Source organism: Lepus europaeus, chromosome 19, assembly GCF_033115175.1.
Source record: "Lepus europaeus isolate LE1 chromosome 19, mLepTim1.pri, whole genome shotgun sequence".
NCBI lineage: Eukaryota > Metazoa > Chordata > Mammalia > Lagomorpha > Leporidae > Lepus > Lepus europaeus.
This window is the reverse complement of record NC_084845.1, coordinates 6,968,290-6,993,202: the sequence shown is the minus strand read 5'-3', so window position 1 is coordinate 6,993,202 and position 24,913 is coordinate 6,968,290. Positions and strand designations below refer to the sequence as shown.

The window sequence follows — 24,913 nt, the reverse complement described above, 5'->3', positions numbered from 1 at the left end:
GGCCCCGCTGCCTTGTTTCACGGAGTCTCCACCGGCGCCCCGAGTCTTAACAGGCGAGGTGTTGCCAATACCACAGATACCTTTATTGCCCCTTGGCGCTACATCCCAAGCCCGTCTCCCCACCGTCCCATCCTCCGCCACCCGCAAACTCCCAGCAGTCCACGCGGGGAGAGAACTACAACTCCCAGTACGCTCTGCGCTTGGGCGGGCTCCCGGGAGCAGGAACCGACGGACTTTTTTCAAGGTTCGCGGGCTCGTTTGCTATTGGTTTTCAAGGAGGCGTAGCCACGGGAGGTCCGTGACGGTGATTGGCCGGAAGCTCCTGCTGCTCAAGATCCCAGAGGAGGCGGCGGAGCCTGCGCAGTTCACGATGCAGAGCGTCGTCCGTCACGGGTCCCGTGAGGCGCAGGCGCGAACTGCCCAGCGGCAGGATGAGAGGAGGGTGTGAAGAGAAGCTTTCGAAGATATCCCCTAGGAGGCGAGGACGACGCGGTTAGAGTATAAGGGGCGAGCGGCGGCCGTATCCAGGAAAGGGGAAAAAAAAAAACCTCTGGCCCCCAGCAACCCCTGGGGCGGAGGCCGCGCCCACGTGACGCGGGTCGGCCCGCCCCGGAGCATGATGGGAGTTGTAGTTCGGCCTAGAACGGCCACCGTTGCCCGGGTCCCTGAGGCAGAGCTGGGAACTCAGGGGGTGGCGGGGCCCCGGACCCCGACTCCTAGGTGTGGGAGAAAGAGGGAGCTGGGGGATCGGGGATCCTGGGAAGAGAGGGAGCTGAGGGGAACCCCGCGCTTCGGCCCGGGGTCGCGACTGCTGGGGCAGAGGCGAGAAGCCGGCGGCCACGCCCGCGCCCGCTCACCTGTGTCCACGGCGTCTCGCTCTGCGGGCGGAGGGTCCCAGGCGGGGGGCGGCCCAAGGCCGGGGCCCAGCTGGTAGTGGCTCAGCAGGTGGTGCAGCTGAGCGGGGGCCAGCGTGGGGTGGTCAGTTCGTAGGCTGCTCCAGGAGGCCTGGTGGGGAGAGCGGGTAGCTGGTCATGAGGGGTCCGCAAAGGGTGGCCCTCGGTCAGGGGGTCTGGGCGGCGATGTGAATCGCTCTAGAGCCACAGGATGGAGGAAGCGGGCGGGGGCACACGGGATGGGCCCCTAGTTTGTTCTGCTGAAGACTGGCACGTGGGGATTTGCTATGGTGGCTGCCTTCTGGCTGTGACTGACTCGGCTGGCGTGGCTCCGATCAGAGACGGGGCTCAGACTGGCTGGGGTCAGAAATGCCCGCGGGCCTCGTCACAGTGGCAGGTCCCTGTGGCCCGCTTTGCTCCTCTGCAAACAGAGAACGGGCGCTGCCTACCAGGATGTTAGGGTGCGGTCTTGTCCAGTGCTTCCTCCGTGCACTGCAGACAGTGGGTAGATAAACCAGGGCCTCGTCTGAAAAGCACTTAACAAGCTTCCTCCCGGGGAGCTGGAAGGGCTACACAGAGCCCGGCGCGGGGCGCGTGCTCCGTGAGTGTTTCATCCATCACGGGAATGCCTTGGTCTCACTCCAGACGTCCTGAGTCAGCACGTCCGAGGGAGGGACCCTGCACACTATTTTTAGTAAGTTTCACTGGGATTCAGGCACGACCAAGTTTGGTGCTTCTTGCTGTTGGCTTCCTTCTAGCTGCCAGTGCGGCACCCATGGTGGCTGAGCTGGGGCCGGGATGGAAGGGGGTCCCGGGGGAGCAGAATGCAGAGGGAGGCCGCCGGGGTCAGGGGTCAGGCACAGCCGACCCGGAGTCACCTTGAGCAGGGAGCTGCGGGGCACGCACAGCAGGTTGACGGCCATGGAGAGCTTCCGGAAGAACTCCATAGCGATGTCGCCCAGCCCCGCCCCCTGCAGCCAGTCCAGGACAAGGTCCAGGTTGGTTCTGATTTGGACAGCGCGGGACCACTGGTAGAAGGGGCGGCCTTGACCTGCGGGGGAGAGTTTTAAAACACAGCGGGTGGGTCAGCTCCGTCCTCAGACCGCTCTGCTCCGGTGTGCAGCGGGAGCAAGTTCTCCCCGGCACCCACAGGCGTGTCCAGCCGTGGCTCCCCGGCTCCCTCCTGCCTTTACTTCCCAGGCGGCCCCCACACAAACCCTCACCTCGCTCCATCAGCGAGTTGAGAAGGGACGCATTGGAGAAGAAGAACAAGTAGCCGAAAGTCTGCGACACGAGGTCTGGGTGCAGCTCACACTGGCCGGTCAGCTCCAGCGCCGCCTGGAATACGCCCAGCGTCGGCCTCAACCCTGGCGGCATGGCTTCCAGCTCCGCGCCGGGCCCTGGCAGCTCCGCACCCGCCGTGAAAGGGTTGCTATCCAGGAGAGCAGGCAGCGTTGAATACAGAGTCTGAAGAGACAGAGGGACACCATGTGATCGGCCTACAACTCCCTGGGAGCTCCACGGTGGTAGAGCGTGAAGATACTGGAGAGCCACCAAAGGCTTCTGGGAGTTGTAGTCCTCTTTTGACTGAACACCCTTAAGGGTCTCCCTGAACAAACCCTTACTTTATAGATGGGACTGACTGATTTATTTATGAGATCGATTGAGAGAGAGCCGTCTGCTAGCTCACACCTCAAATGCCCACAACAGCCAGGGCTGGGCCGAGCCACAGCTGAGAGCCTGGAGCTCAGTCCAGATCTCCCGCGTGGGTGGCAGGGGCCGAATCACTTGGGCCATCACTGCTGCCTCCCAGGCCACACATCTGCAGGCAGCTGGAAACCAGGCGCTCCACTAGGCCGTGCGCGCAGCCCAAGCGGCGTGCGCCAAGCGTCCCTCATGGTGGATGGGTTTCCAGCACTGATCGGGCTGAGAACAGCTCAAGTCCGAGCAAGGCGTTCCAGGAGTTCTCGGGTATTTAAGGCCACCTCTCGTGCACTGTGGACCTGTAGTTCTCAGCAGACGGCACTGGGGAAGGAGGCCCCCTCGAAGGAGCGATTTATTCAGAATCCCCAAAGGAAAGCAGAAGAATGGAAGGCCAGGAAGTGGGATGGCAGCCAGCCAGGGGAAAGTAAGACCAGGCCGAGGACAGGAAATGCGGTCGGAGACGGAAGACCCCGAGCCGCGCTCCGCAGGGACGTCCGGGAAGCGGGCTTCCCAGTCAGGGCTGCGCGGCTGAGACGCTGTCGGTCCCCCAGGATTCCCCTCGTTTTCCGGAGAGGGGGTAGGGGACCAGGCCCTGAGAAGCCCAGGAAGCGACGGTGAGGTCAAAGGTGGTGCCCAGCAAACAGACAAAGCAGGCGGTGCAGAAAGTGAGCCCATAGAGGAAGTGAGTTCAGAGCTGCGGGGAGCCAGGCCGCATTCAGGACGGCCAGGAGCTTAGATGGCAGCGCCCGGCGCGACCTGATCTGTTTACCTCTCCGTGTTTATGCAGCACTTATCAGAGTGGACGTAGGAAACAGGAGCTTGCGGAAGGGGGAACGCTGACAACAACCAGCCAGCGAGGGCAATCTGCTAAGAGGGGATCATCGCAAAGCCCGGAAGCGAAGCCAGGAAGGCAGGAAGCAATGGGAACTCAAACAGGAAGTGGTGTCACAACAGCAGCGCGCGCGGGAGGGCCGGGAAGTGAGGTCAGCGGGCCGGCCACCTGGAACCCCGCGGGCGAGGCCAACCTTGGTGAGGTAGTAGACGGACTGCTGGAAGGTGCACATGATGACCTCGTCCAGGAGGGCCATGGCCTCGTCACACAGTTCCAGGTCGCTGCAGAGCTGTGGGTCTGAGGACAGGCCTGGGAGTGAGAGGGAGCCCCCACGAGCGGGCTGGGGAGGGCGTGGGCTGGCGTCCGAGCTCACCCTCCTGGTCAGCCTCCTTCTCCATTTCCAGCACTTTCTCCTGCACGAAGCTCAGCAGCTCCGTGGTGTTCGCCATCCACAGCATGAGCGGCCGCAGCTCCACAGACACGGCCTCGGGCGTCAGGGGCACCTCGGGGACCCCCTCGGGGTGGCTGGGGGAAGAGGAGGAAACCTGCGGCGCCTGGCCGACCCCTACCATAGTGTCCAAACCCCGAGAGCAGGGTTGGAGACCAACGCTAAGCCCCACTTCACAGCTGGGCCAGGGGAGTCCCGCGGGGGAGCGGAAGCTGGCACTGTGGCGTTCATGCAGTAAGGGCGCGCGGGTGCAGACCCCCACCCCTGCGTCCCTCCCGAACTTTGTGCCCAGAGTTCCTCTTACTTCTCTGGCTGCCGGTCTCCGATTTCCTTGATCTTTTCCTGGGGAACAGCAAGATCAGAATCAAGGCGAGGAAAGCAGGTGTCCTGGCTAATGTCCTTTCTTTAGGAGCATCTTTCATCCAGAGTCCCCAGTTTTCAGAAGATCCTAACCATGTGCTCTCTCCCGCCAATTTGCAGAACAGTTTCTCCCATGATCCCACAGCTCCAGAGGTAGGCATCGAGCACAGTGGGTGAACTCCCGGCACCCTCTGGGGCCCCGCAGGGTATCACGGGAAAGGCAGTTTCCGCCCTCCCAGCTAAGCGCGGAAGCGAAGGGCCCGCTGGGGAGGGCTCGGGGTGCTCACCCAGACGGTCTCCTTGATGAGCCGGGCCAGGCGGCCCAGCAGGCGCGGCAGGTGGCCCAGCTCCAGCTCGCGGGCGGAGTGCTGCACGCACAGCGCCAGCAGCGTGGCGGGCCCGAGCGGGGGCAGCTCCCCGGCGCCCGAGGCCGCGGCGCGCACGATCTCGCCCAGCAGCGCCTCCTCCTCGCGCGGCCGGAAGCGCAGCACCGGCTCGCGGCCGTCCAGGTAGGCGGCCAGCGCCTCGCCGCGCTCCTGCAGGCCGCGGCCGCACAGGCGGCAGGAGAAGGCCCAGCCGGGGCCCGGCGGCGTGGCCCCGGGGCGTGCGGGCAGCCAGGGCGGCCGCGGCGGGGCCGAGCCCCCAGGGCGGGGGTCCTTGTACATGAACAGGAAGTGCTCGCCCAGCCCCAGCAGGTCGCCGGGGTGCAGCTCGGCCTCGCGCAGCAGGAGGCAGCCGTTGTGCGTGACCGGGGCCCCCCGGGAGGGGCGCACCATGGCCGGGGGCTCGGGGCCCGCGCGCACGGTGCAGTGACGCGGCAGGATGTCCGGGGCGTTGAGGAAGGTGTCGACGTACGGGGCCGGGGACCCGCCGCGGGCCGACGAGGTCCCGCCGCGGCCGAACACGTGCTGCTCCCGCGTCATCACGTACACCACGAAGTCCTGGTGGGAAAGCGAGGCCGCACTAAGGATCCCTCGGCACCCTCTGCTTCCTGGCCGTGAGCGGAAAGGCCTCCCCAGGTGCGGCCGTCTGGGCCCTTCCTCTCCCCTAACACCGGTCCCGAGGCCAGGCACCTACGAGCACACCCGCTGCCTCGAAGTGGACGCTACCATTCCGCTCCATCACTAAAGAGAACCCCCTCTCTCCACCAAGGGCTCTTCCATAGGGCGGAAGCTCATGCACCCCCAGCCCACCGCCATGACCTACTTCCCGGAACACTGCTCCCGCAATGGCCGCACCTAGCGGCCCTATGCCCCCGATGGGGGAGTCCATCAACATCCTGTCCTGGAGCGCACCGCTCCATACCATGGGCTCTTCTAGGGACTCGGAGCAGACCCTCTTAGAACAGTGTCCCGTGTCACCCGCCGAAGGAAGTCTCCTTCCTAGACAGTCTCTCTCATCTCCAGTCCATAAAAATGGAACCCCCACCAGTCTGGCTTCCTTCCTAAAATGAGGTCCTTCTGTTTCCCACACTTGTCTGCACAGATCGTCCCTCTGGTTTCACAGATCCCCTCTACACAGAGCCCTCCCGGCGACCCCGACACCGTTAATGGACGGGACCCCTTGGGCCCATCTGCCTCCCCAGGAGAATGAGCCCTGTTCTCTGTGGGGCCCTGTTCTGGCTCCAGTGGGCTCTCCCGCCCCCTAACTCGGAAGGAATGCTCGCCAACAGTGGGTTCTCGCCACTCAGTCACCCGAGAGCAGGCGAGTCCAAATAAATTCCTTCTTAGCTATATTTGTGTCCGCCCATCATTCCTGTCCTCAAAAAATGGACGCTTCTTCCAAAGCCTCTGTCCCGCCAAGAGCTTCTCAGGAACTTCGCCAAAAGCACTGGGGATGCTTCCTCCGGGAGACCCAGCTGGCGGAAGAACCCTGGCCAATTTCGCCGCCTTTCCCAAAAGACAGCCTCTGTTTCCCTTCTTGTCTTGGGGAATGGGCTTGCAGGATATACACAAGCCCCCTGCAACGGTGTGCTCCCCCCAGTCCTGCGCCCCGGTTCTTCCACGCAAGATCCTCCGTGAATCGAGTCTTGTCCCCTCACCTCTGTCTACACAACCAAGCTGCCTAATCCAACTGGCCTGCTCAAACAGTAAAAATGCAAGCGTCCCACAAGCCCCACCCCCTTCTACAGTGGCTTTCTCACTGGTCCCAGCCGCACCTGTTGAGCTTGGCTGTACCACTGTTGCTCAAAGGGGGGCATCCTAAGAAGGGGTCCCCTCAACATCACAGACAAATGAATATTCCCAACAACGCCTTCTCACGCCATTCACGAAATAATTCCTGACCGACCCCATGCCACTTCCCGTTTCCTCTCTGCTCCCTAGCCCTCCAGCAAGTCCCCCTATTGTGGCCCCAATGGAAAGTTCAGTTCCACCTGCTTCCTCCCACAGTGTTCGCGTTGTCCCGAAGCAAACCATCCCCTATTCAAGTGGGCTAGTCCACTCCCCGCGGCAAGATAAGCTCGGGTCATCCAGGACAAGGGCCCAGGCACCAGTGAAAGAAGACCCACTCACACTCCATTTCTCTCCCCTAAGAAAGGATCGCTTGCCCGGGACCTGCTTTCTAGACTCCCCCACATTTCCTGGAGAAAAACCGTGCTTTCTCCCAACTCCGAATGAAATGCAGGGGAATCCTTGTCAGCCACCCACCCTCATCCTCCCCACGTCTCTCATCAGGATAAAAATCTACCCTGGACCATGCTGGGACCACGCCTCCCAGGGTACCCGAGGCCACCGTGACCTGGGGGGATTCCGGGAGTTGTAGTTTTGTGAGGGGCAAAGGGAGGAGGCTCTTTACCTGGGCGTCCTGGTAGCCCTGGAGCAGCAGGAAGTAGGGGCGGTTGCTGGGGGCCTGGATGAGGCACTGGGTCAACTGGTCAAAATCCCCGGGGTCGGCAGGTCCGATCTGGGCATCCGCTGCCCCCGGGGCCATGCTAAGCGCCTGCTGCCTGCGCTCCTGCTGCCGGCGCCGCCGCCCCTGCAGGCTGAGCTCCGACACGCTGCGCCGCAGGGACAAGTTCTCAGAGCGTTCCTTGCCTCCGGACCCGGCTGGGGGTCCCGACCCCGTCCCTGGGCCGGGGCTGGCCAGCGCCGCCCCGCCCGACGCAGCCCGGGAGCGGTTCTTCTGCGGCCGCCACGAGGGGGCGCCCGCGCCTGCGGAGAGAAGAACACGCGTGGGGCGGGAGCTCGTGAGGCAAGGCAGGGGCCGCTGAGAGGCGGGAAGCAGCCCCCGGCCACCTTTAACGCGGATTCATTGTTCCGCACCTGTGAAAGCTCGGGGTACCGGGCACCTCCGATCAGCCTGGACCATGCTGGGACCACGCCTCCCAGGGAACCCGAGGCCACCCCCCTCCACCCCAAGTCTCTCATCAGGATAAAAATCTACCCTGGACCATGCTGGGACCACGCCCCCCCGGGTACCCGAGGCCACCGTGACCCAGGGTAATTCTCTACTGAGCGCCCGTGCGGTGCAAGCCCTGCGCTAAATCCCCCTTGGTGGACATCTTCCCACTGACCCCTCGCCTGAGATTGTGCTGAGACCAGAAGATCGAGAGCGGAGCGCACAAGTCTTGTCTCCCTGTCTCCCCAAGGGAGGCTTGGAGACGGGAAAAGTGGCAGCGGGCTCGCTGGGCCCCAGCCCTGGGCAGCTAAACGAGGCCCGGTCCACGCCTCGGCCTACCTGGAGCCCCAGCCCCCGCCCACCTACTCCAGGCCCTGCCCGGCAAGGACCCCCCGGGCTTACGCAGAGGCAGACCCCCACCAGCCTGGCCGCCAGCACCTCCTGCCATTCTGGGGCTCCGGCCCCGCCCACCCCCTCACGCACAGCACCCCCACCTGCTCTCCCGCTCTGCTTCCCGCGAACCCCTGCCCGTCCCCCAGGCTCTACACGCACACACACTCCTCGGGGCTGGCCGCTGTCAGGCCCCGCCACGCACTGACCCTCCTGCCAGGCTGTCTGAGGTGCCTGCCCACTCCCCTGTCTGAAGCCCCTCTGGGAGGCCCTCACCCCCGCCTCCGACCAGGCTCCGCCCCTCCAGGGTCCCAAGCTCCTCCCCTGCCTCCAGGCTCCGCCCAATTCTCAGGTCCTCGCCTTTGGCCCCGCCCCCCGCCGGAACCAATCCCAAAGGAACCGCCCCAGTCCGCCCTTCACAACCACAAGCCCCGCCCCAGAGCACCAGCCCCTCCATCCTCCTGGCCCCGCCCCTCCCGCAGGCCCCGCCCCCAGGCCCTAGCCTGTCTCTCCTCCTGGCCCCGCCCTGGGCCCTAGCCCGTCTGTCCTCTTGGCTCCGCCCCCGAACCCCAGCCCATCCGTCCTCCTGGCCCCGCCCCTGAGCCCCAGCCAGTCCGTCCTCCTGGCCCCGCCCCTCCCGCAGGCCCCGCCCCCGGCCCCGGCCCCGCCCCTCCCGCAGGTCCCGCCCCGTCCGTCCTCCTGGCCCCGCCCCTCCCGCAGGCCCCGCCCCCGGCCCCAGCCCGGGCCCCGCCCCAGCTCACCGTCGCCGTCCGACGCCCCGAAGGCCTCCTGCTCCAGCCGGCGCGCCTCCTCACGGCCGCGCAGCTCGAAGCGCCGCGCCCAGCCGGGCCGCGCCCGCCACAGCTCCTGCACCAGCAGCGGGCGCTCGGAGTCGCCCAGCACGCGCAGGTGCTCGGCCCGCCACTCGCCGCTGCCCACGCCGGCCGCCGCGGGCCGGCCCAGCGCGTCGCACAGCGCGAAGGCGTCCACGCAGCTGCTCTCGCCCGGGCCGCCGCCGGGGCTGCCCGCCAGCCCGTAGCGTTCCAGCGCCTCGGCCACCAGCTCGCGCGCCGTGGAGCGCGCCGTGGCCAGCACGCTCTTGTAGTTCGCGCCCAGCGCCAGCCCCGTGCCGAAGATCTTGAGGACCCCCGGGGGCGCAGTGGCGCGGGCGGCCAGTGGGGGCTCGGGGGCTACGCCCGCCGCCAGCTCGGGCAGCTTCTTTTCGCTGGCCCAGCGCTGCGCGCCCCCCGGAGTCCCAGGGCCTCCCGCGCCGCCGGCCCCCGTGGTGGTCCCGGTGCCCGAGCCCCGGAAGAGCTGGGAGATGCGCTTGGCGCGGCTCCCCGAGGCTCCCCCGGCCGCCTTCACCGCGCCCACCCGCCGCAGCTCCACGTGCGGCGGCGGCGGGGGGATCGGCTCGCTGCTGCGGCTCCCCGTGTCGGAGGACGAAGACCTGGGCGTCCGCCGGGCGGCAGAGAGACGCGGAGAGCGCGCAGAACCGGAGATGCGGGGCACGGAGCGGGCGAGGCGGGCAGAGAGAGGGAGGGGCGAAAGAATTAAGGACCCGCGAGTCCTCCAGGAGGAGCCCCCGGGAGGTGAGAGGGCAGGGGAACGTGAACCGCGGCCCCGCGCCCGCTCCGCGCCCCGCTGGCCCACTCGAGGCGGGAACCGAGCCACCCCAACCCCTCCAAGGCCCTTCGCTGGCAGTGACGAGGGCAGGGCAGGCACAGGGACGCGACTGGGGGGCAGGTGGGGCCGGGGCGCGGGCAGGGGGTCCCGCGGAGCTGGGCACTCACTTGACCGAGGCAGCGCTGGGCCAGCGCCGCCCCAGCTTGGCCAGCTGCTTCCTGGGGGAATTGATCCACAGGCCCACGGGGAGATGGAGTTTCCCAAAGCGGGGGCTCCCGCCCTCCTTCCGCTCGCCAGACAGCATGGCCCTGAGGCACAGGGTAAGGCCCCAGATGCTCAGAGGGGAGCAGCAGAGGGGGTCCTGGACTCCAGTCACAGCCCCCCCCCCCAGGCCGGAGCGGAGGGCGGCCCTGGACCCCACACCCCCTGGGATGCGAGAGGAGTAGGGGCCGGCCCCTGGCTCCCGGGCTCTCACCCTGCGTCGGGTCCCGCAGCCCCCGGAGGCCCTGGCTCCGCTGGCCTGGGTTGGTTCCCGGTCCCTCCGCTCCCGTAAAGCCGTAGCCTCTGTCCCAGCTCCCAGCACTGGGTGGGGGACAGGAAAAGGCGAGAGGAAGCCCGGCAGGAAGAGCGGGGAGGGGGCGTCCTGTGAGAGACCAGGCCTGGGGGAGGAGGCCTGCGCAGCGCTGGCCCAGCCCCGCTCCGGGATGCTGTCGGGCAGGCCTCTCCCGGGGCCGCGGGCAGCACCCCAGGCCCAGACTTGTCCCCTGGGGGAACCAGAAGCATCAGCGCAGGGGAGCGAGCCGGCTACTTAGAAAAAAGTCAGATTTTTATTGAGTCGTGGAGTCTGCCTTCTTTGAGTTCTTAGAAGTTTCTTCGTCTTCGTCGTCACTGCCAACGTCCAGCTGGGAGGACTTTGTCTTACTCATCGCCTTGCCCCGGCACAGCATCCTGCGGGAGGAGCGGGTGCGGGCCAGAGACGGGTCAGGCGACCTTGATGGCACGACGCCCTGCCCGACGCCCCCAAAACTGATCCTGTTCTAGCAATAGCCCGAGCTCCGCCCCCAGCAGAAGCCCCGCCCCCGAGACAAGCCCCGCCCCAGCGGAAAGCCTCACCCTGAGCGGCAAGCTCCGCCCTCGAGTCAAGCCCCGCCCTCCTGGGCAAAAGCCCCGCCCTACAGCGGAAAGCCCCGCTCCCAGGGGAAGCCTCACCCTGAGAGGCAAGTCCCGCCCCCTAGTGAAAAGCCCCGCCCCCGCAGAAAGCCTCCCCTCCCAGACAAGCCCAGCCCCCAGGGCAAGCCCCGCCCTCCTCGGCAAAAGCCCCGCCCCACAGTGGAAAGCCCCACTCCCAGGGTGAGACCCTGAGAGGCAAGCCCCGCCTCCAGCAAAAAGCCCCGCCCTCCTAGACAAGCCCCGCCCCACGGAAGCCTCACCCGCCCAGACAGCGCCGCCCTCCCAGGCAAGCCCCACCCCCAGGGCCAGCCCCGCCCCCGGCGGCCCTCGGGGCTACCCTGCCTCTCACTGCGGGCCCTGCCTTCGTCAGTGGGCGGCTCACGCGGTGGCGATGCCGGCTATCAGCACCGCGACGCAGCAGATCAGCAGCCCCACAAGGCGGCTCCTCAGCATATTTTCGGGCTGCGGGGCCTGGAGGGTGGGGGACGACCCCGAGCCTGCCGGGGTCGCCTGGCCTGGGCGCCCATCGGCGTTTGTTATGACGTTAGACGACGGTTCCTCCTCCTTGACCTTCGGGGGCAACACTGAGGGAAGAGGGGCAGGGCGAGGGAGGTCCTGGCGGGCACGGGACCCAGGCCCAGCAGCCACAGGCCACGCCCAGAGCGGAAGGCCACGCCCCCAACTCGAGGCCACGCCTCTTCCGGAAGCTGGCCCCAGCCCGCGGGGGGGCCCCCAATGCCGCACCTGTGTCACCGTGCTGGCACTGACCTGTGACTTGAAAGCGCATGATGGTGGCTGGGCCGGAGCTCACGGTGCCCAGCTCGCAGCGGTACGTGCCTGCGTCCTCTGGACCCACCAGGGGCTTGGTCAGAAGGTGCGCCTTCCCCTTGGCTATCAAGGTCTCAGAATTGTTCCCCCAAACCTAGACCCAAGCTCAAGGGGTCACCGAGGCCTGGGGAACTCGGGCGTTCTGGGAGTACGGGGTGAGAGGGTCACGGGGGCGGGGCGGGGCCGCGGGTCAGGGCACGGAGTCCTGGGTGTCAGTCATGGGGTCACGAGGGACGTGCGTGCAGGCCAGTGGGCCCTGGGGGGACTCGGGAGGTCAGGGTCACGGGAGTGGGGGCCCCACCCTGTAAAAGCTGTAGTCGGTGAGGCCTTGAGAGGCCTGGTGCCAGCTCAGCTTGCAGTCCAGAATCAGGTCGTCCATCTGATGCACCTCCACCCTGCGCTCTGAGGAGGACGGCCGTGAAACGCCCCGCCCCGTGCGGCCGGGCCCCACCGCTGGTTCCCGCCTGGGCTCGGCCTGCACCCAGCCCCCCACCGCCAGGGCTCAGCCTGCACCCAGCCCCCCACCGCCTGGGCTCGGCCTGCGCCCAGCCCCACTCACTCTCACTGCCTGGGCTCGGCCTGCACCCAGCCCCGCCCACTCACCCCTACCGCCTGGGCTCACCCCCACCTCCTGGGCTTGGCCTGCACCCAGCCCCGCCTGCTCACCCCCACCGCCTGAGCTCTGCCTGCACCCAGCCCCACCTGCTCACCCTCAGCGCCCCCCGGCTCACCCCCACCGCCTGGGCTCGGCCTGCACCCAGCCCTCCCACCGCCTGGGCTCTGCCTGCACCCAGCCCGCCCCGCTCACCCTCAGTGCCCCCCGCTCACCCCCACCGCCAGGGCTTGGCCTGCACCCAGCCCTCCCACCGCCTGGGCTCGGCCTGCACCCAGCCCTCCCACCGCCTGGGCTCGGCCTGCACCCAGCCCGCCCGCTCACCCTCAGTGCCCCCCACCTGCACCCAGCGCCACCCGCTCACCCCCACCGCCAGGGCTTGGCCTGCACCCAGCCCTCCACCGCCAGGGCTCGGCCTGCACCCAGCCCCCCCACCGCCAGGGCTCAGCCTGCACCCAGCCCGCCCGCTCACCCTCAGTGCCCCCCGCTCACCCCCACCACCTGGGCTCGGCCTGCACCCAGCCCCACCCACTCTTACCGCCTGGGCTCACCCCCACCACCTGGGCTCTCCTGCACCCAGCCCCGCCCACTCACCCCTACCGCCTGGGCTCACACCCACCTCCTGGGCTCTGCCTGCACCCAGCGCCACCCGCTCACCCCCACTGCCTGGGCTTGGCCTGCACCCAGCCCCGCCTGCTCACCCCCATCGCCTGGGCTCTGCCTGCACCCAGCCCCGCCTGCTCACCCCCATCGCCTGGGCTCTGCCTGCACCCAGCCCCACCCGCTCACCCTCAGCGCCCCCCGGCTCACCCCCACCGCCTGGGCTCTGCCTGCACCCAGCGCCGCCCGCTCACCCCCACCGCCAGGGCTTGGCCTGTACCCAGCCCCGCACCGCCAGGGCTTGGCCTGCACCTAGCCTGCCTGCTCACCCCCACCGCCTGGGCTCTGCCTGCACCCAGCCCCACCCACTCACTCTTACCGCCTGGGCTCACCCCCACCGCCAGGGCTTGGCCTGCACCCAGCCTGCCTGCTCACCCCCACCGCCTGGACTTGGCCTGCACCCAGCCCCGCCCGCTCACCCCCACTGCCTGGGTTTGGCCTGCACCCAGCCCCGCTCACTAACCCCCACTGCCTGTGCTCACCCCCACCGCCTGGGCTCTGCCTGCACCCAGCCCCACCCGCTCACCCTCAGTGCCTGGGCTCAGCCTGCACCCGGCCCCCCACCGTGAGGGCTCTGCCTGCACCCAGCCCCGCCCGCTCACCCCCACCGCCTGGGCTCGGCCTGCACCCGGCCCCCCACCGTGAGGGCTCTGCCTGCACCCAGCCCCGCCCGCTCACCCCCACCGCCTGGGCTCTCCTGCACCCAGCGCTGCCCACTCACCCCCACAGTCCTGGGACTTCCGGCAGGGGTGAATCTCCTTTTTGCAGGTGTTGCACCACAGCAGAACCTGCAACATGGTACCTGACGGGCAAGGTGGACGCCCCCTGAGAGGTGGGGCCACAGGACCTGGCAAAGCCCCCACCCCCGGGAGGCTCGGTGAAGAGAGCCGGTAGAACCCGACCCGCCACCCAGGGAATCCAAGCTGGGGAACCCAGACACACCAGGGGCACCCACAACAAAGCCATGTGGGCGAACATGATATTGGGGGGCAGGGGTGAGGGATGGAGCACCGGCCTCCACTATCCAACTCACCACATTTGTTCGGACAGTAAGCTGCCTCCGAAGGGGAGAGAGAGAGAGAGAAAATCAGATTTCTAAATTAAAGAGTGTGGGGGTGAGGTGAGCTGAAGGTGGGGCTCCTGGGTCTCACAGGAGAGGGGCCTGGGCGTGAGGGAGCCGAGGGGTGTGGGGGTTCCTGGGTTGTGGAGGGAGGGGGCTGGGGTCCCAGGCCCCCATGCCCCTCACCCTCTTTATGGAACTGAGCTGCAATGCGTATGAACTCTTCCTTTTGCTGGTTCAGCATCCAGAAAAGCTCCTTCACGAAGAGCTCACCTGGGAAGAAAGGTGCGAGGGGCAGCCAGGGGCGAGGGGCAGGCAGCCGCCGGCCGCTCTCTGGCCTTCCCAGGAACCGGCCCTGAAACTGCTTAACCCACGCCTCGCTCCTCTCGTCCTCACCACGGAGGGAGGAAGGCTCTGCTGGGGGCTCCAGGAAGTTGCGCAGCCTCTGGCCCCGGCCACACAGCCAGGACGTGGCAGAGCGGGAATCTGGGCCTGGACACTCGGGCTGCGGGGCCCCGGGTCTGACCACCGGGCGAGGCACCGCGACGAGAGACAGCAGCCGCCTGCACCCTCTGTCCCTTTACCTTTGACGTCACTGTCGGTGATGCGTTTCAGATCCTTCAGGAAACTCCAAGAGACCTGGTCCAGGGTGCTCTCATCTGTGTGTGTCGGGGGGAGACAGAACCCCAGATTCCATCAGGACTGCCTCATGGGGGCGGGGGAAACTCATCTCAAACTACAATACCCATGAGGCCACACTGTACAAGGATAGGCCTGGTTCAGGGATACAGTACTGTTGCCTTCTGGGAGTTGTAGTTTTGGTACATAAAGCTTTTGGCCAAGTAGAGAAACAGTACTTTCTAGGGGCCCTGAAGTATGCACTCTGGCCTTCCCCCTCCTGCCCCCAGGCCGTCCCCCCCAGACCCTGCCCTCACCCAGGACACCCATATAGGAGTCCTCGTTAAACGGCAGTTCCTGGAGTGCCTTCAGGGCATCGTGGACCCTCTTCATCAAATGTTTGTGATGCTTCTCATCCAGGTGGCCCGGCAGATAGTCCTTCTCCAAATTCTCGAGCGCCGTCACTACCCTCGGGTCGCACGTGACGCAGCCCCCGACGGCAGACAGGCAGCCGGCCAGGGCCGCCAGGCGGAGGACAAAGCAGGGCCCCATGGCCGCCAGAGCACGCAGACGCAGACGCAGAAGCACCGGGCAGGGTCCTCTCGCCCGAGAGCGGCTGAGCGCTAAGTGGAGAAAAGCCACAGCCCGACTTAGGGGACCTCACTGGCTCCCCTTTCCACTGGGCCCCACACCACAAAATGAAGCTCTTCAGGAAATCTCCAAGTAAAGGTGTCTCATGGCCACCAAATGCCTCCAGGCTGTGAGAATCTGCGCTCCAGGGTACCCGCCCGGCATCCTAGCTAAGACCTTAGCGAGCGAGCGGTTCTGCAGGACCCTGAAGCCCCGCCCCGTGCAGCCCCGACTCAGGCAGGACCTTGAAGCCCCGCCCCGGGCGGGCTTACCGACTCCCCAGACTGAAGGGATCCTGAACTCCAAACCTTAAGTCTCCCCAAACCATTGCACCTCAAGCTAAAACCTCAGTGCCCAAAGCAAACCGGAAAAAGCACCCGATATAGAACCAACCCTATTGCCAAACTCTGAACTCCATGAAAAACAAAGTACACCCCAAACCCTTAAGCCTGGAGATCCTACAGACTCCAAGCTCTCTTGCAGCCCCGGGGTGCCTTGGCGACCCTCCCCCAAGACTAACGCACCCCCGATTTGCAGGGCGCACGTCTCTCCTTAGGAGACGGAGGAGCCCGAGGCACCCTAAGCAGCAGCGCCCCGACTCCTGCGCTCGGACCCTGGGGTCCGCTGGGGAGCCCGGTCCAGGTTCTGGGGGCTTCTGACAGGGGGAGCCGAGCCACGTCCTCCTGTTCCAGCGCTTTCCCACGGCGCGGGAAATCGAGAGCTCGCGACTGCGGGCCGGGTCCCCTCTCCACGAGGAGCTCCTGCAGCCTCCCCTTTGCAGTTCCCGCGTGGGAGCCCCAGTTGCCCAGGGGAAGCCGCCGAGCTTTCCCTGGCCCCACCCAGGAGTGCAGCCCTGATTCTGATTGGACCGCAACAAAGGGCGGCCCCGCCTGTCACTCCATGACGTCACAGAGGTGGCTCCCTTTCATACTAGAATTTTCCCAGTACCTAGGGAAGCGGATGCCGCCTGTTAAAGTTCCAGAGCCAGGGAACCGTCGGCGTCCGCCCTTCTTTTGCCTCAGGACCAGGCTTCCGGCTAGATGCCCTCTCCCCTTTTGGAGAAACCCTGGTATCAATTACTTAGGCGCGGGAAGTGGCCGCTTGTAGTCTTGGGACTACGACTCCCAGAAGGCCTAGGGGCCTTTCTTCTTTGCATATCGGTACCGCTAACCCCATAGCTTCATGGGAAATGTAGTTCAATAATGACACTGCGCTCCCTCCCTGCCCCACCTTCAGCAATCTGTGGGGCTGGACGCCAACATCGGCGCTCTGGGGGCTGCTACTGAGGACCCGAGAGAAGCTGGGGCCTCGCTTCTCTTTCCTTACCTTTCTGTGTGATTCTAGCAGCGACAGGGGGCTGTGCATCTCAGCCCGCACCACCATACCCCAAGACATCGTGAGTGATGGAAGGCCCTGGAATTTCCCCACCTTTCCCTCCACTGTTTTTAATATTTATTTATTTAAAAAGCAGAGTTACAAAAGGGAGACACAGAGAGACAGAGAGATCTTTCATCCATGGTTCAGTCCCCAAATAGTGCAAAACCAGGAGCCTGGAACTCCACCCAGGACTCCCGCGTGGGTTTCAGGGTTCCCAAGCAGTTGGGCCATCTTCTGATGCCTTCCCAGGTGTGTTATCAGGGAGCTGGATCAGAAGTGGAGCAGCTGGGTCTGGAACCGGATACACACACACACACACACAGCTCCACAAAGCTGTAGCGGCAGGGCTTGGAGATGTGGACTTTGACTCCATGCCCATGGCGGCTGAGATGGGAACGGCCTCCTAAAAGTCCCTGAGAAGAATGAGTAGAGGCTTGGGGTTTTGGACCAGCGGGTGGAGGAGGTGATCAGAAAGGACTGTGGTACAGGTGTATCCCCTCGCCCTCCAGAAAGCCACAAGGGACTCCTGAAATCTGAGCCAAGAACTTTGACGCCCTCGGCCAGACCCTGTGCTGCCCCCTGGGTTAAAGGTTGGGTTCCAGGAACCACACACATCTTTGGATCCTCTCTTTCCAGACCCAGCCAAAGCCAGATCCAGTGGTTGGTTCTGTGAGCTCAGGGGCACGCGAGGCTTGGCAGGCGCAGTACTGACTGGCTTCCCCCATGCCCAGCAGGGGTTTGGATGCCCGCTGATGGGCAGATTCTGCAGCAGCCCAACCTGCAGAGGAGGGGCCTCCTTCATGGTGACAGCCAACACGTGCTGTGCTCGTCTTTGGTAAGTTTTCAGCTTAAAAAAAAACAAACAAACAAACAAACAAACACTTCTGTCTCTTTCAGTCTGTCCACAGCACAGAAGAGGCTGTGGCAAGGGCTGCAAGGCGGGTCGAGCTCCCCCTGCTCACTGCTGCTCCGGCTTCGCCAGAGACAGGCTGCTCAGCCTCGGGGAGTCTGTTTCCGTCTCCTAAGCTGAGGGGTTGACCTCCCTGTTGTACTGGCATCAGATTCTCCAGCCTTATCTGGGACCCCCCCCCCCCATCCCCTCTGGATGGTCCTGCAGGGTTCCTCATAGGCCAGAGCCTGCCACCCCAAACTTTTCGGTTTTTGGTACATGCTGACTGTGGAAAAGCTCCCGAGTCCCTTCTGTCTTCTGAGGTCCCGGAGGTTGCAACACCTCTTCCAGAAAAGACCAGGCAGATCAACAGTAGAGGGAGAGTCCCCTCTTCCCGGGGCAGCCACCTCAGAGCCCTCTGGAAACGTCCGAGGAAGAACAGGTGGCCACTGTGGCTTCTGGAACGGCCCTGGGCTTCTTCATACACCGCCAGCTAGCAGGGGAGGGGGAAAAAAAAAAGTTTCTGTTGGTTCTAGAATGTTCGGGCAGTGCAAGAAAGCCCCTCCTCCCCAAGTCTGCCCAGGTAGAATCACTCTGGCCGTGGGTGCCCACCTGCTCTGGAGCCACGCCACAAACTTCTCTGGGGACGGGGACCGTCCGCTCGCGACAGATCGAGCTATCCCAGAAATTTCCAGAGCCTCCAAGACCCAGACAGTGTCCGGACTGGGGACAGGTCAGCATTAATCCCCACCCACTCAGGCAGGAAGGCGGCTTCGGGCTTGAAGATGTTCAGGAACTCGGAGTCGGGCAGGGTGAAGTTGGCCAGGTAGACGGTGTCCCCGCCGGCCAGGTAGGCGGCCCAGAAGCCGAAGGTGCCGATGGTCATGATGGTGTGGTTACACTGCGTGAGCAGCGCGAAGTCCTTGGCCGGCGAGCTCTCCAGGCCATTGCCCGCGAACACCACGTCTCCCTGGGAGGCGTCGATGTTCTCCCGGCACCAGGCCATGCCGTTGCTGGTCACCACGAAGATAGGGGCTTCGTGCCGGGCCCGGAACCAGTCCATGGCCTGCCGCAGGTAGGTGCGGTCGCCCACCACGCCCTTCCAGCGCTGGGGCATCACCTGCAGGTAGTCCCCGCGGCGGACGTGCACGCCCACGAAGGTGCGCGGGCGCGCTCCCGTGCGGCGCAGCTGCAGCTTGCCCAGCAATCTCTGGGCCTCTTCCCGGAGGTGGTCGTGCAGCGTGAACTCCCTGCGGATCTGCTCGCGGACGTGGTGGAAGAAGGTCCAGGAGCAGGGGAAGCCGTAGAGCTTCAGGAAGGGGTCCTCCAGGCGGGAATACTCCTCCGACATCCAGTCGTGCAGAAGCAGCTCTCTCCAGGGCGTGCGGCTGTCCACCTCGGGCGCCAGCACGGGCAGCGTGATGCGGAACACGGGGGCCAGCGCGGCGTGCATGGCGGGCAGGATGAAGGCCGGGCGGCCGTTGAGCTGGGCCAGGGCGAGCAGAGTGGCGTACTGCCCCATCTGGTTCCCAAAGCGGCCATCCGGGTGGATGGTCCAGGTTCCCGAGGGGGAGGCAGGGCGCCCGGCGCAGGAGGAGGCGTTGGAGGCGGGCAGGTGCACGATGGCCACGGGGGCTGGCACCAGCTGGCGTTCCCGGCACAGGAGAGACAGGGCTAGGCCGTTTCGGAAGAGGTCTTGGTGGAGACTCAGGAGGAAAGAGAAGGCAGACAGGGCGCAGACCAGCAAGAAGGCCAGACAGAGCTGCCGGCGGCTCGGCGGCCACATGGCTGCAGGGAGGAGAAGCCAATTAGCTACAAGGCTGGGCGCCTGCGGGGCCACGGAGGAGGCCTGGGAAAAGAGGCGGAGGTCTGGGCCCAGGCGGCCCCCGGGGGAATGAGGGAGCCACAGGCTCGGGCTGCCAGGGGTGTGGGAGGAGACCGGGAGGGGGCAGAGCAGGGCGGGGGAGATGATGGCTTCCCAGAGAGCAGGGGTCCAGGGCCCCACCGCTGGGAATCCCGGCCTCCCCACGTGCCAAGCCCACCGGCTCGGGCGTACCTGCGTAGGCGAGGCGAAGGCCACCATGGAGAAGGCTCCCAGGGGGATAGGACCCAGGGATGGAGCTCCTTCCTGGGAGAGGCTGAGCCGGCTCGGCGAGAATCAGGCTGACTGTGGCAATGCCGCCTAGGGCCCGGCTCGGGTCTCCGGCATCCGCTCCCCTCTCACCCGAGCCCCTCGCCGGTGGCAGGTCCACAGTCGGCCTCGCGCGCCCGGCGAGCGCCGGCAGCCCCAGAACCCCGGCCGCCAGGCTGCCCGGGCCGCAGCCCTACCTGCCACGCCGCCACGGCCGCCCCCGACTGGCTGCAAGGGCTCAGGGAGGGGAGGAAGGTGAGAGGGCGCGGCCCGGGGCTCCCAGCCCCCGCCCTCAGGGCCGGGCAGGTGGAGGCGAGCGGAGCCCCGCCCCGTACCTGGCACCCGCAGCCGCAGCTCCCGGGGCCAGGGCGGGAGCCCCCGCCCCTGCTCTCCGGGCGGGGGCCACCGGGCGGCGCCGCAGCCCCCAGGGCCTCTGCCCGCCCCAGGCCGCAGCCTCATGCTTGCGCGCCTCCAGTGCGAGGCTGGCCCCGGGCGCTCCAGTCCGCCGCCCTCTCCCGGTCCGGTGCCGGCGCTTACCTTCTGCCTGGCACCCGCCGGCGCCCAGCCAGGCCTTGCCCGGCCGCGGGGCAGGGCCCCGACACCTGGTCCCTGCTGCGCTCGACCGGGGATGGAACCCGTGTCCCGGCGGCGCCTGCAGCCCGAGCCATCCTTTTGGGGAACTGCAGGGTCCTTGGCGCCTCCTAGCTCCTTCCCAGCAGAGCAGGGCGGGGAGGCGGCCACATCGGGCTTGTCCCGCGGGGCCGGGGAACACAGGCCTCAGAGCGCCCACACCGCCGGAATCTGGAAGGCACCAGGCCTGTCGCCCTTGCTTCCTCCAGACCGGGCACCAGCCCAGCGCCTCCTCCCTCAGACCCAAGAATCCAGCCCTAGCCCTCCTCCTCAGACCCAAGGGTCCAGGCCCTGAATCCCCCGAGCTCCAGGACACCACCCACTCTTCTCGTCCTCACTGCCTCCAGCCCAGGCCTGGCTCTGCAGCCGGCTGGGACATCAGGGTACCCTCCCCCTCCCACAGGGATATCTTGGGAGCACCCGTCCAGGCCCGGAGTGGCTTTTCTGGTGAAAGAAACACCAGGATTGCATCAGGGAGGAGGAGGCAGCAGGGCCATGCAGTGTCTAGGCGTGGGCGCAGGGGCTGGTGAGGCTGAGGCTGGCACAAGGCCCAGAGAGAGCCCCCGCCCACCGCGTGCCCTGCAGGTCACCTGCTGGGGATCCTTCCCAGCAGCCCCTGCTTTCCTGCTGGGCAGGGGACCTCACTGTTGGGGTCCTTGTAAGACAGATGGGGCACAGAACACCCATGGGGAGCAGTTTGCATCCAGGGGTCCAGGCCCCCAGTGCCTCCCTGCTCAGACCAAGGGGTCCAGGCCCCCTGTGCCTCCTCCCTCAGTCCCAGGGTCCAGGCCCCCAGTGCCTCCCTGCTCAGACCCTGGAGTCCAGGCCCCAGCCCCTCCTCCCTCAGACCCAGGGGTCCAGGCCCCCGTGCCTCCCCGCTCAGACCCAGGGGTCCAGCCCAGCCCCTCCTCCCCCAGACCCAGGGGTCCAGGCCCAGCCCTCCTCCCTCAGACCCAGGAGTCCAGGGCCCCCAACCCCTCCTCCCTCAGACCTAGGAGCCCAGCCCCAGCCCCTCCTCCCCCAGACCCAGGGGTCCATGCCCAGCCTCCTCCCTCAGACCCAGGGGTCCAGGCCCAGCCTCCTCCCTCAGACCCAGGGGTCCAGCCCAGCCCCTCCTCCCTCAGACCCAGGCGTCCAGCCCCAGCCTCCTCCCTCAGACCCAGGGGTCCAGGCCCCCAGTGCCTCCTCCCTCAGACCCAGGAGTCCAGGTCCCCAGTCCCTCCTCCCTCAGACCCAGGGGTCCAGCCCCAGCCCCTCCTCCCTCAGACCCAGGGGTCCCAGCCCCTCCTCCCTCAGACCTAGGAGCCCAGCCCCAGCCCCTCCTCCCTCAGACCCAGGAGTCTAGGCCCCCAGCGCCTCTTCCTTCAGACCCAGGGGTCCAGCCCCAGCCTCCTCCCTCAGACCCAGGGGTCCAGCCCCAGCCTTCTCCCTCAGACCCAGGGGTCCAGGCCCCCAGTGCCTCCTCCCTCAGACCCAGGAGTCCAGGTCCCCAGTCCCTCCTCCCTCAGACCCAGGGGTCCAGCCCCAGCCCCTCCTCCCTCAGACCCAGGGGTCCCAGCCCCTCCTCCCTCAGACCTAGGAGCCCAGCCCCAGCCCCTCCTCCCTCAGACCCAGGAGTCTAGGCCCCCAGCGCCTCTTCCTTCAGACCCAGGGGTCCAGCCCCAGCCTCCTCCCTCAGACCCAGGGGTCCAGCCCCAGCCTTCTCCCTCAGACCCAGGAGCCCAGGTCCCCTTTCGCTGGGGTCCCAGTTAACCAGGTCCTCAGCTCCGACATCCCCCTGAGTCAGGATCCCAGGCCCGCGGCTGCAGGGACCCCCGGGTTGCATCATCTTTGGGCTGTCCTGGCCACCGTGGAGTTCTAGTTCCTGCCAAGTGGGTCAAATAGCACGGATCAGGCCCGGAGAGAGTGATTGGGCAGGTCAGCCTGCTATAAATTCTGGAGCTTCTGCACCTGTCCGAGGAGACGGGGTGTCCTGTCGGCCGGGACCCACAAGCAGAAGAACCCCAGCTGCCCTCCGTGAGCGGGCCTTCGCACACCAGCCAGTCTAGAACCGCGTCTCGACCGTCCCCACCCCCCACCCCCAGACCACCGAGGACTTGAGCTCTTGATGGACTGGGGCAGGGCCAAGTGCCGGCCCCCGGGGCTGTGGGTCCCAGCGCTCGCTGCCCTGCTGCTGGGAGCCTGCCAGGCGCACCCCATCCCTGACTCCAGCCCCCTCCTCCAGTTTGGGGACCAAGTGCGGCAGCAGCACCTGTACACGGACGATGCTCAGGAAACAGAAGCCCACCTGGAGATCAGGGCGGATGGCACGGTGGTGGGGGCTGCCCGGAGGAGCCCAGAAAGTGAGTGGGGGGTGGGCCTTAGAGGGGGAGCGGCTGGGTCTGAGGGAGGAGGGCTGGGGGTTCAGACTCCTTGAGTGGGCCCCAAGGGCCTGACCCCTTCTTAGAAGAAAAAAAAAAGATTTACCTATTTATTTGAAAGAGCTAGAGAGAGAGAGAGAGAGAGAGAGACTTCCATCCACTGGTTCACTCCCCAAATGGCTGTAATAGCCAGAGCTGTGCTGATCCGAAGCCAGGAGCTTCTTCCGGGTCTCCCACGCAGGTGCAGGGGCCCAAGGACCTGGGCCCTCTTCCGGTGCTCCCCAGGGCTTGACCCCCTCCTTCCCGCAGGTCTCTTACAGATGAAAGCCTTACAACCGGGGATCATTCAGATCTTGGGGGTCCAGACGTCCAGGTTCCTGTGCCAGAGGCCGGATGGCACGCTCTATGGCTCGGTGAGTCTCCCTGCCCCTCCCTCCTGTGCGTCTGTGCTCCTGTGTGGTCAGCCCAGCCCAGCCCAGCCCGGCTCTCTGCTCCCAGCACATCCTGACCCAGCTGCCACCCCTGGGGGCCACAGGCCAGGAGACACGTGCAGGGCAGAGTGGCGGAGAGGCCCTGTCCTGTGACTGCCGCCTCCGCTCCTGACCACATGGGCTCCCGCTGCACGTGGGGACGCTCAGGAACCTGTGGCCCGGGAAGTGGCCACAACCCTGGTGCAGCCTGACCCCACTGCCTGACCTCCGGGAACCCTGGCTGGCCCCTGAGCCGGCATGTTCTCCGTGAACTGGGCGGGGGGGGCTCTGCCGGACAGCCCTGGAGGAGGTCTGAGGGAGGAGGGGCTGGGTGCCCGGACCCCTGGGTCTGAGGGAGGAGGCTGGGGCTGGACCCTTGGGTCTGAGGGAGGAGGGGCTGGGCGCCCGGACCCCTGGGTCTGAGGGAGGAGGCTGGGGCTGGACCCTTGGGTCTGAGGGAGGAGGGGCTGGGCGCCCGGACCCCTGGGTCTGAGGGAGGAGGCTGGAGCTGGACCCCTGGGTCTGAGGGAGGAGGCTGGGGTCTGAGGGAGGAGGGGCTGGGGCTGGACCCCTGGGTCTCAGGGAGGAGGCTGGGGTCTGAGGGAGGAGGGGCTGGGCCTGGACCCCTGGGTCTGAGGGAGGAGGGGCTGGGCGCCCGGACCCCTGGGTCTGAGGGAGGAGGGGCTGGGCGCCCGGACCCCTGGGTCTGAGCGAGTTGGCTGGGGCTGGACCCTTGGGTCTGAGGGAGGAGGGCTGGGAGCCTGGACCCCTGGATCTAAGGGAGGAGGGGCTGGGGCTGGGCTCCTAGGTCTGAGGGAGGAGGGGCTGGACACCCGGACCCCTGGGTCTGAGGGAGGAGGCTGGGGTCTGAGGGAGGAGGCTGGGGTCTGAGGGAGGAGGCTGGACCCAGCCACAGGGGGCACAGAGGACTCCCTGGGCTCTGATCTCCTGTCCTTCTCCCCCAGCTCCACTTTGACCGCGAGGCCTGCAGTTTCCGGGAGCTGCTGCGTGAGGACGGGTACAACGTTTACCTCTCCGAGGCACTGGGCCTCCCCCTACGCCTGGCCGCCGGCAGCTCCCCACGCAGGGCACCGGCCTCCCGGGGACCAGCCCGCTTCCTGCCGCTGCCCGGCCTGCCGCCGGACCTTCCAGAACCGCCAGGCCTCCTGGCCGCCGCGCCCCCCGATGTCGACTCCCCGGACCCCCTGAGCATGGTGGGGCCTGTGCTGGGCCAGAGCCCCAGCTACACTTCCTGAAGCCGCTGGGCCCCCTCTTTATTTATTGGGGTATTTATCTTATTTATTTTTTTATTTTTTCTTACTTGGGACAATAAAGACTCCAATAGCTTATGACTCGAGTGTGTGTCAATGTGTGGGGGACAGAACGGATCTACATCCCAGCCTCCCCTCGATGCTGACCCTGCCATCCCCAACACCAACTCCCACCTCCACCACCCACATTTTCCTAAGGCCCTGACCTCCCTCTGGGCCTCAGTTGCTGCTCCGAGGCGCCCCTGGGGCACAGATACTATTCTTGCTCTTGGAGAGGGAAGGACTTCTTAGTCACTCCTGCCCCAACCTTGTGTTAGCATTGTGGAACTGTTTCTCAGAGGGACCGCGGTAAGAGGGTCATTTTATAGCGTTGCAACTGCCCCACAGCCTCATGGGAGTTGTAGTCTCCAGCTCTCAACGTCAAGATTCAAGTGGGAGGATTCTCAGTCAAAAGCGACAAGGGGTGTGGGGCTGGAGATGCTGCTTGGGACTCTCGCGGCCCATACTGGGGTGTCTGCCTCCGAGTCCTGGCTCTTCCACTTCCGATCCAGCTTCCTGCCTGTCTGTATACCCAGGGATGCATTGATGGCTCCGGTACTTGGGTCCCTGTCGCC

The 24,913-nt window shown here is 66.2% G+C and overlaps 4 protein-coding genes across 9 annotated transcripts; 1 reads left to right on the top strand and 3 right to left on the bottom strand.

Annotated features, from left to right (window-relative positions):
* Positions 1–68: 68 nt before the first annotated feature.
* Positions 69–10,375, bottom strand: RASIP1 (Ras interacting protein 1). The gene is made up of 12 exons (XM_062176786.1): positions 10,068–10,375; positions 9,760–9,900; positions 8,728–9,416; positions 7,034–7,389; positions 4,525–5,178; positions 4,182–4,219; positions 3,803–3,954; positions 3,623–3,726; positions 2,117–2,360; positions 1,772–1,944; positions 858–1,005; positions 69–471 (listed from the first exon to the last, which is right to left on the bottom strand). The coding sequence occupies exons 1-12, from the start codon at positions 10,373–10,375 to the stop codon at positions 272–274; spliced, it is 3,207 nt and encodes a 1,068-aa protein (XP_062032770.1). The 3' UTR covers positions 69–271.
* A 44-nt stretch (positions 10,376–10,419) lies between these two features.
* On the bottom strand, positions 10,420–16,189 carry IZUMO1 (izumo sperm-oocyte fusion 1). Of its 5 annotated transcripts, none has more exons than XM_062176788.1 (10): positions 16,120–16,189; positions 14,859–15,164; positions 14,508–14,582; positions 14,110–14,196; positions 13,897–13,917; positions 13,585–13,665; positions 11,892–11,992; positions 11,531–11,684; positions 11,145–11,346; positions 10,420–10,540 (listed from the first exon to the last, which is right to left on the bottom strand). In XM_062176788.1, exons 2-10 carry the CDS (start codon positions 15,091–15,093, stop codon positions 10,420–10,422), a joined length of 1,077 nt encoding a protein of 358 aa, XP_062032772.1. In that variant the 5' UTR covers positions 15,094–15,164; positions 16,120–16,189. The 5 variants fall into 5 exon arrangements, with proteins under 5 accessions (XP_062032772.1, XP_062032771.1, XP_062032775.1 ...); XM_062176787.1 differs by lacking the exon at positions 16,120–16,189 and adding an exon at positions 15,696–15,966; XM_062176792.1 differs by lacking the exon at positions 16,120–16,189 and adding an exon at positions 15,696–15,966 and having other exon boundaries at positions 10,462–10,540; positions 11,124–11,346.
* Positions 16,190–16,642: 453 nt separating this feature from the next.
* FUT1 (fucosyltransferase 1 (H blood group)) lies at positions 16,643–19,770 on the bottom strand. Of its 2 annotated transcripts, XR_009864446.1 has the most exons (3): positions 19,494–19,770; positions 18,050–19,225; positions 16,643–17,930 (listed from the first exon to the last, which is right to left on the bottom strand). XR_009864446.1 is itself a non-coding variant. In XM_062177010.1 (2 exons), exon 2 carries the CDS (start codon positions 19,221–19,223, stop codon positions 18,114–18,116), a length of 1,110 nt encoding a protein of 369 aa, XP_062032994.1. In that variant the 5' UTR covers positions 19,224–19,225; positions 19,494–19,770; the 3' UTR covers positions 16,643–18,113. The 2 variants fall into 2 exon arrangements, 1 of the variants encoding a protein (XP_062032994.1); XM_062177010.1 differs by having other exon boundaries at positions 16,643–19,225.
* A 1,760-nt stretch (positions 19,771–21,530) lies between these two features.
* Positions 21,531–24,395, top strand: FGF21 (fibroblast growth factor 21). The gene is made up of 3 exons (XM_062177011.1): positions 21,531–22,540; positions 22,868–22,971; positions 23,994–24,395. The coding sequence occupies exons 1-3, from the start codon at positions 22,306–22,308 to the stop codon at positions 24,282–24,284; spliced, it is 630 nt and encodes a 209-aa protein (XP_062032995.1). The 5' UTR covers positions 21,531–22,305; the 3' UTR covers positions 24,285–24,395.
* The last annotated feature ends 518 nt before the right edge of the window (positions 24,396–24,913 follow it).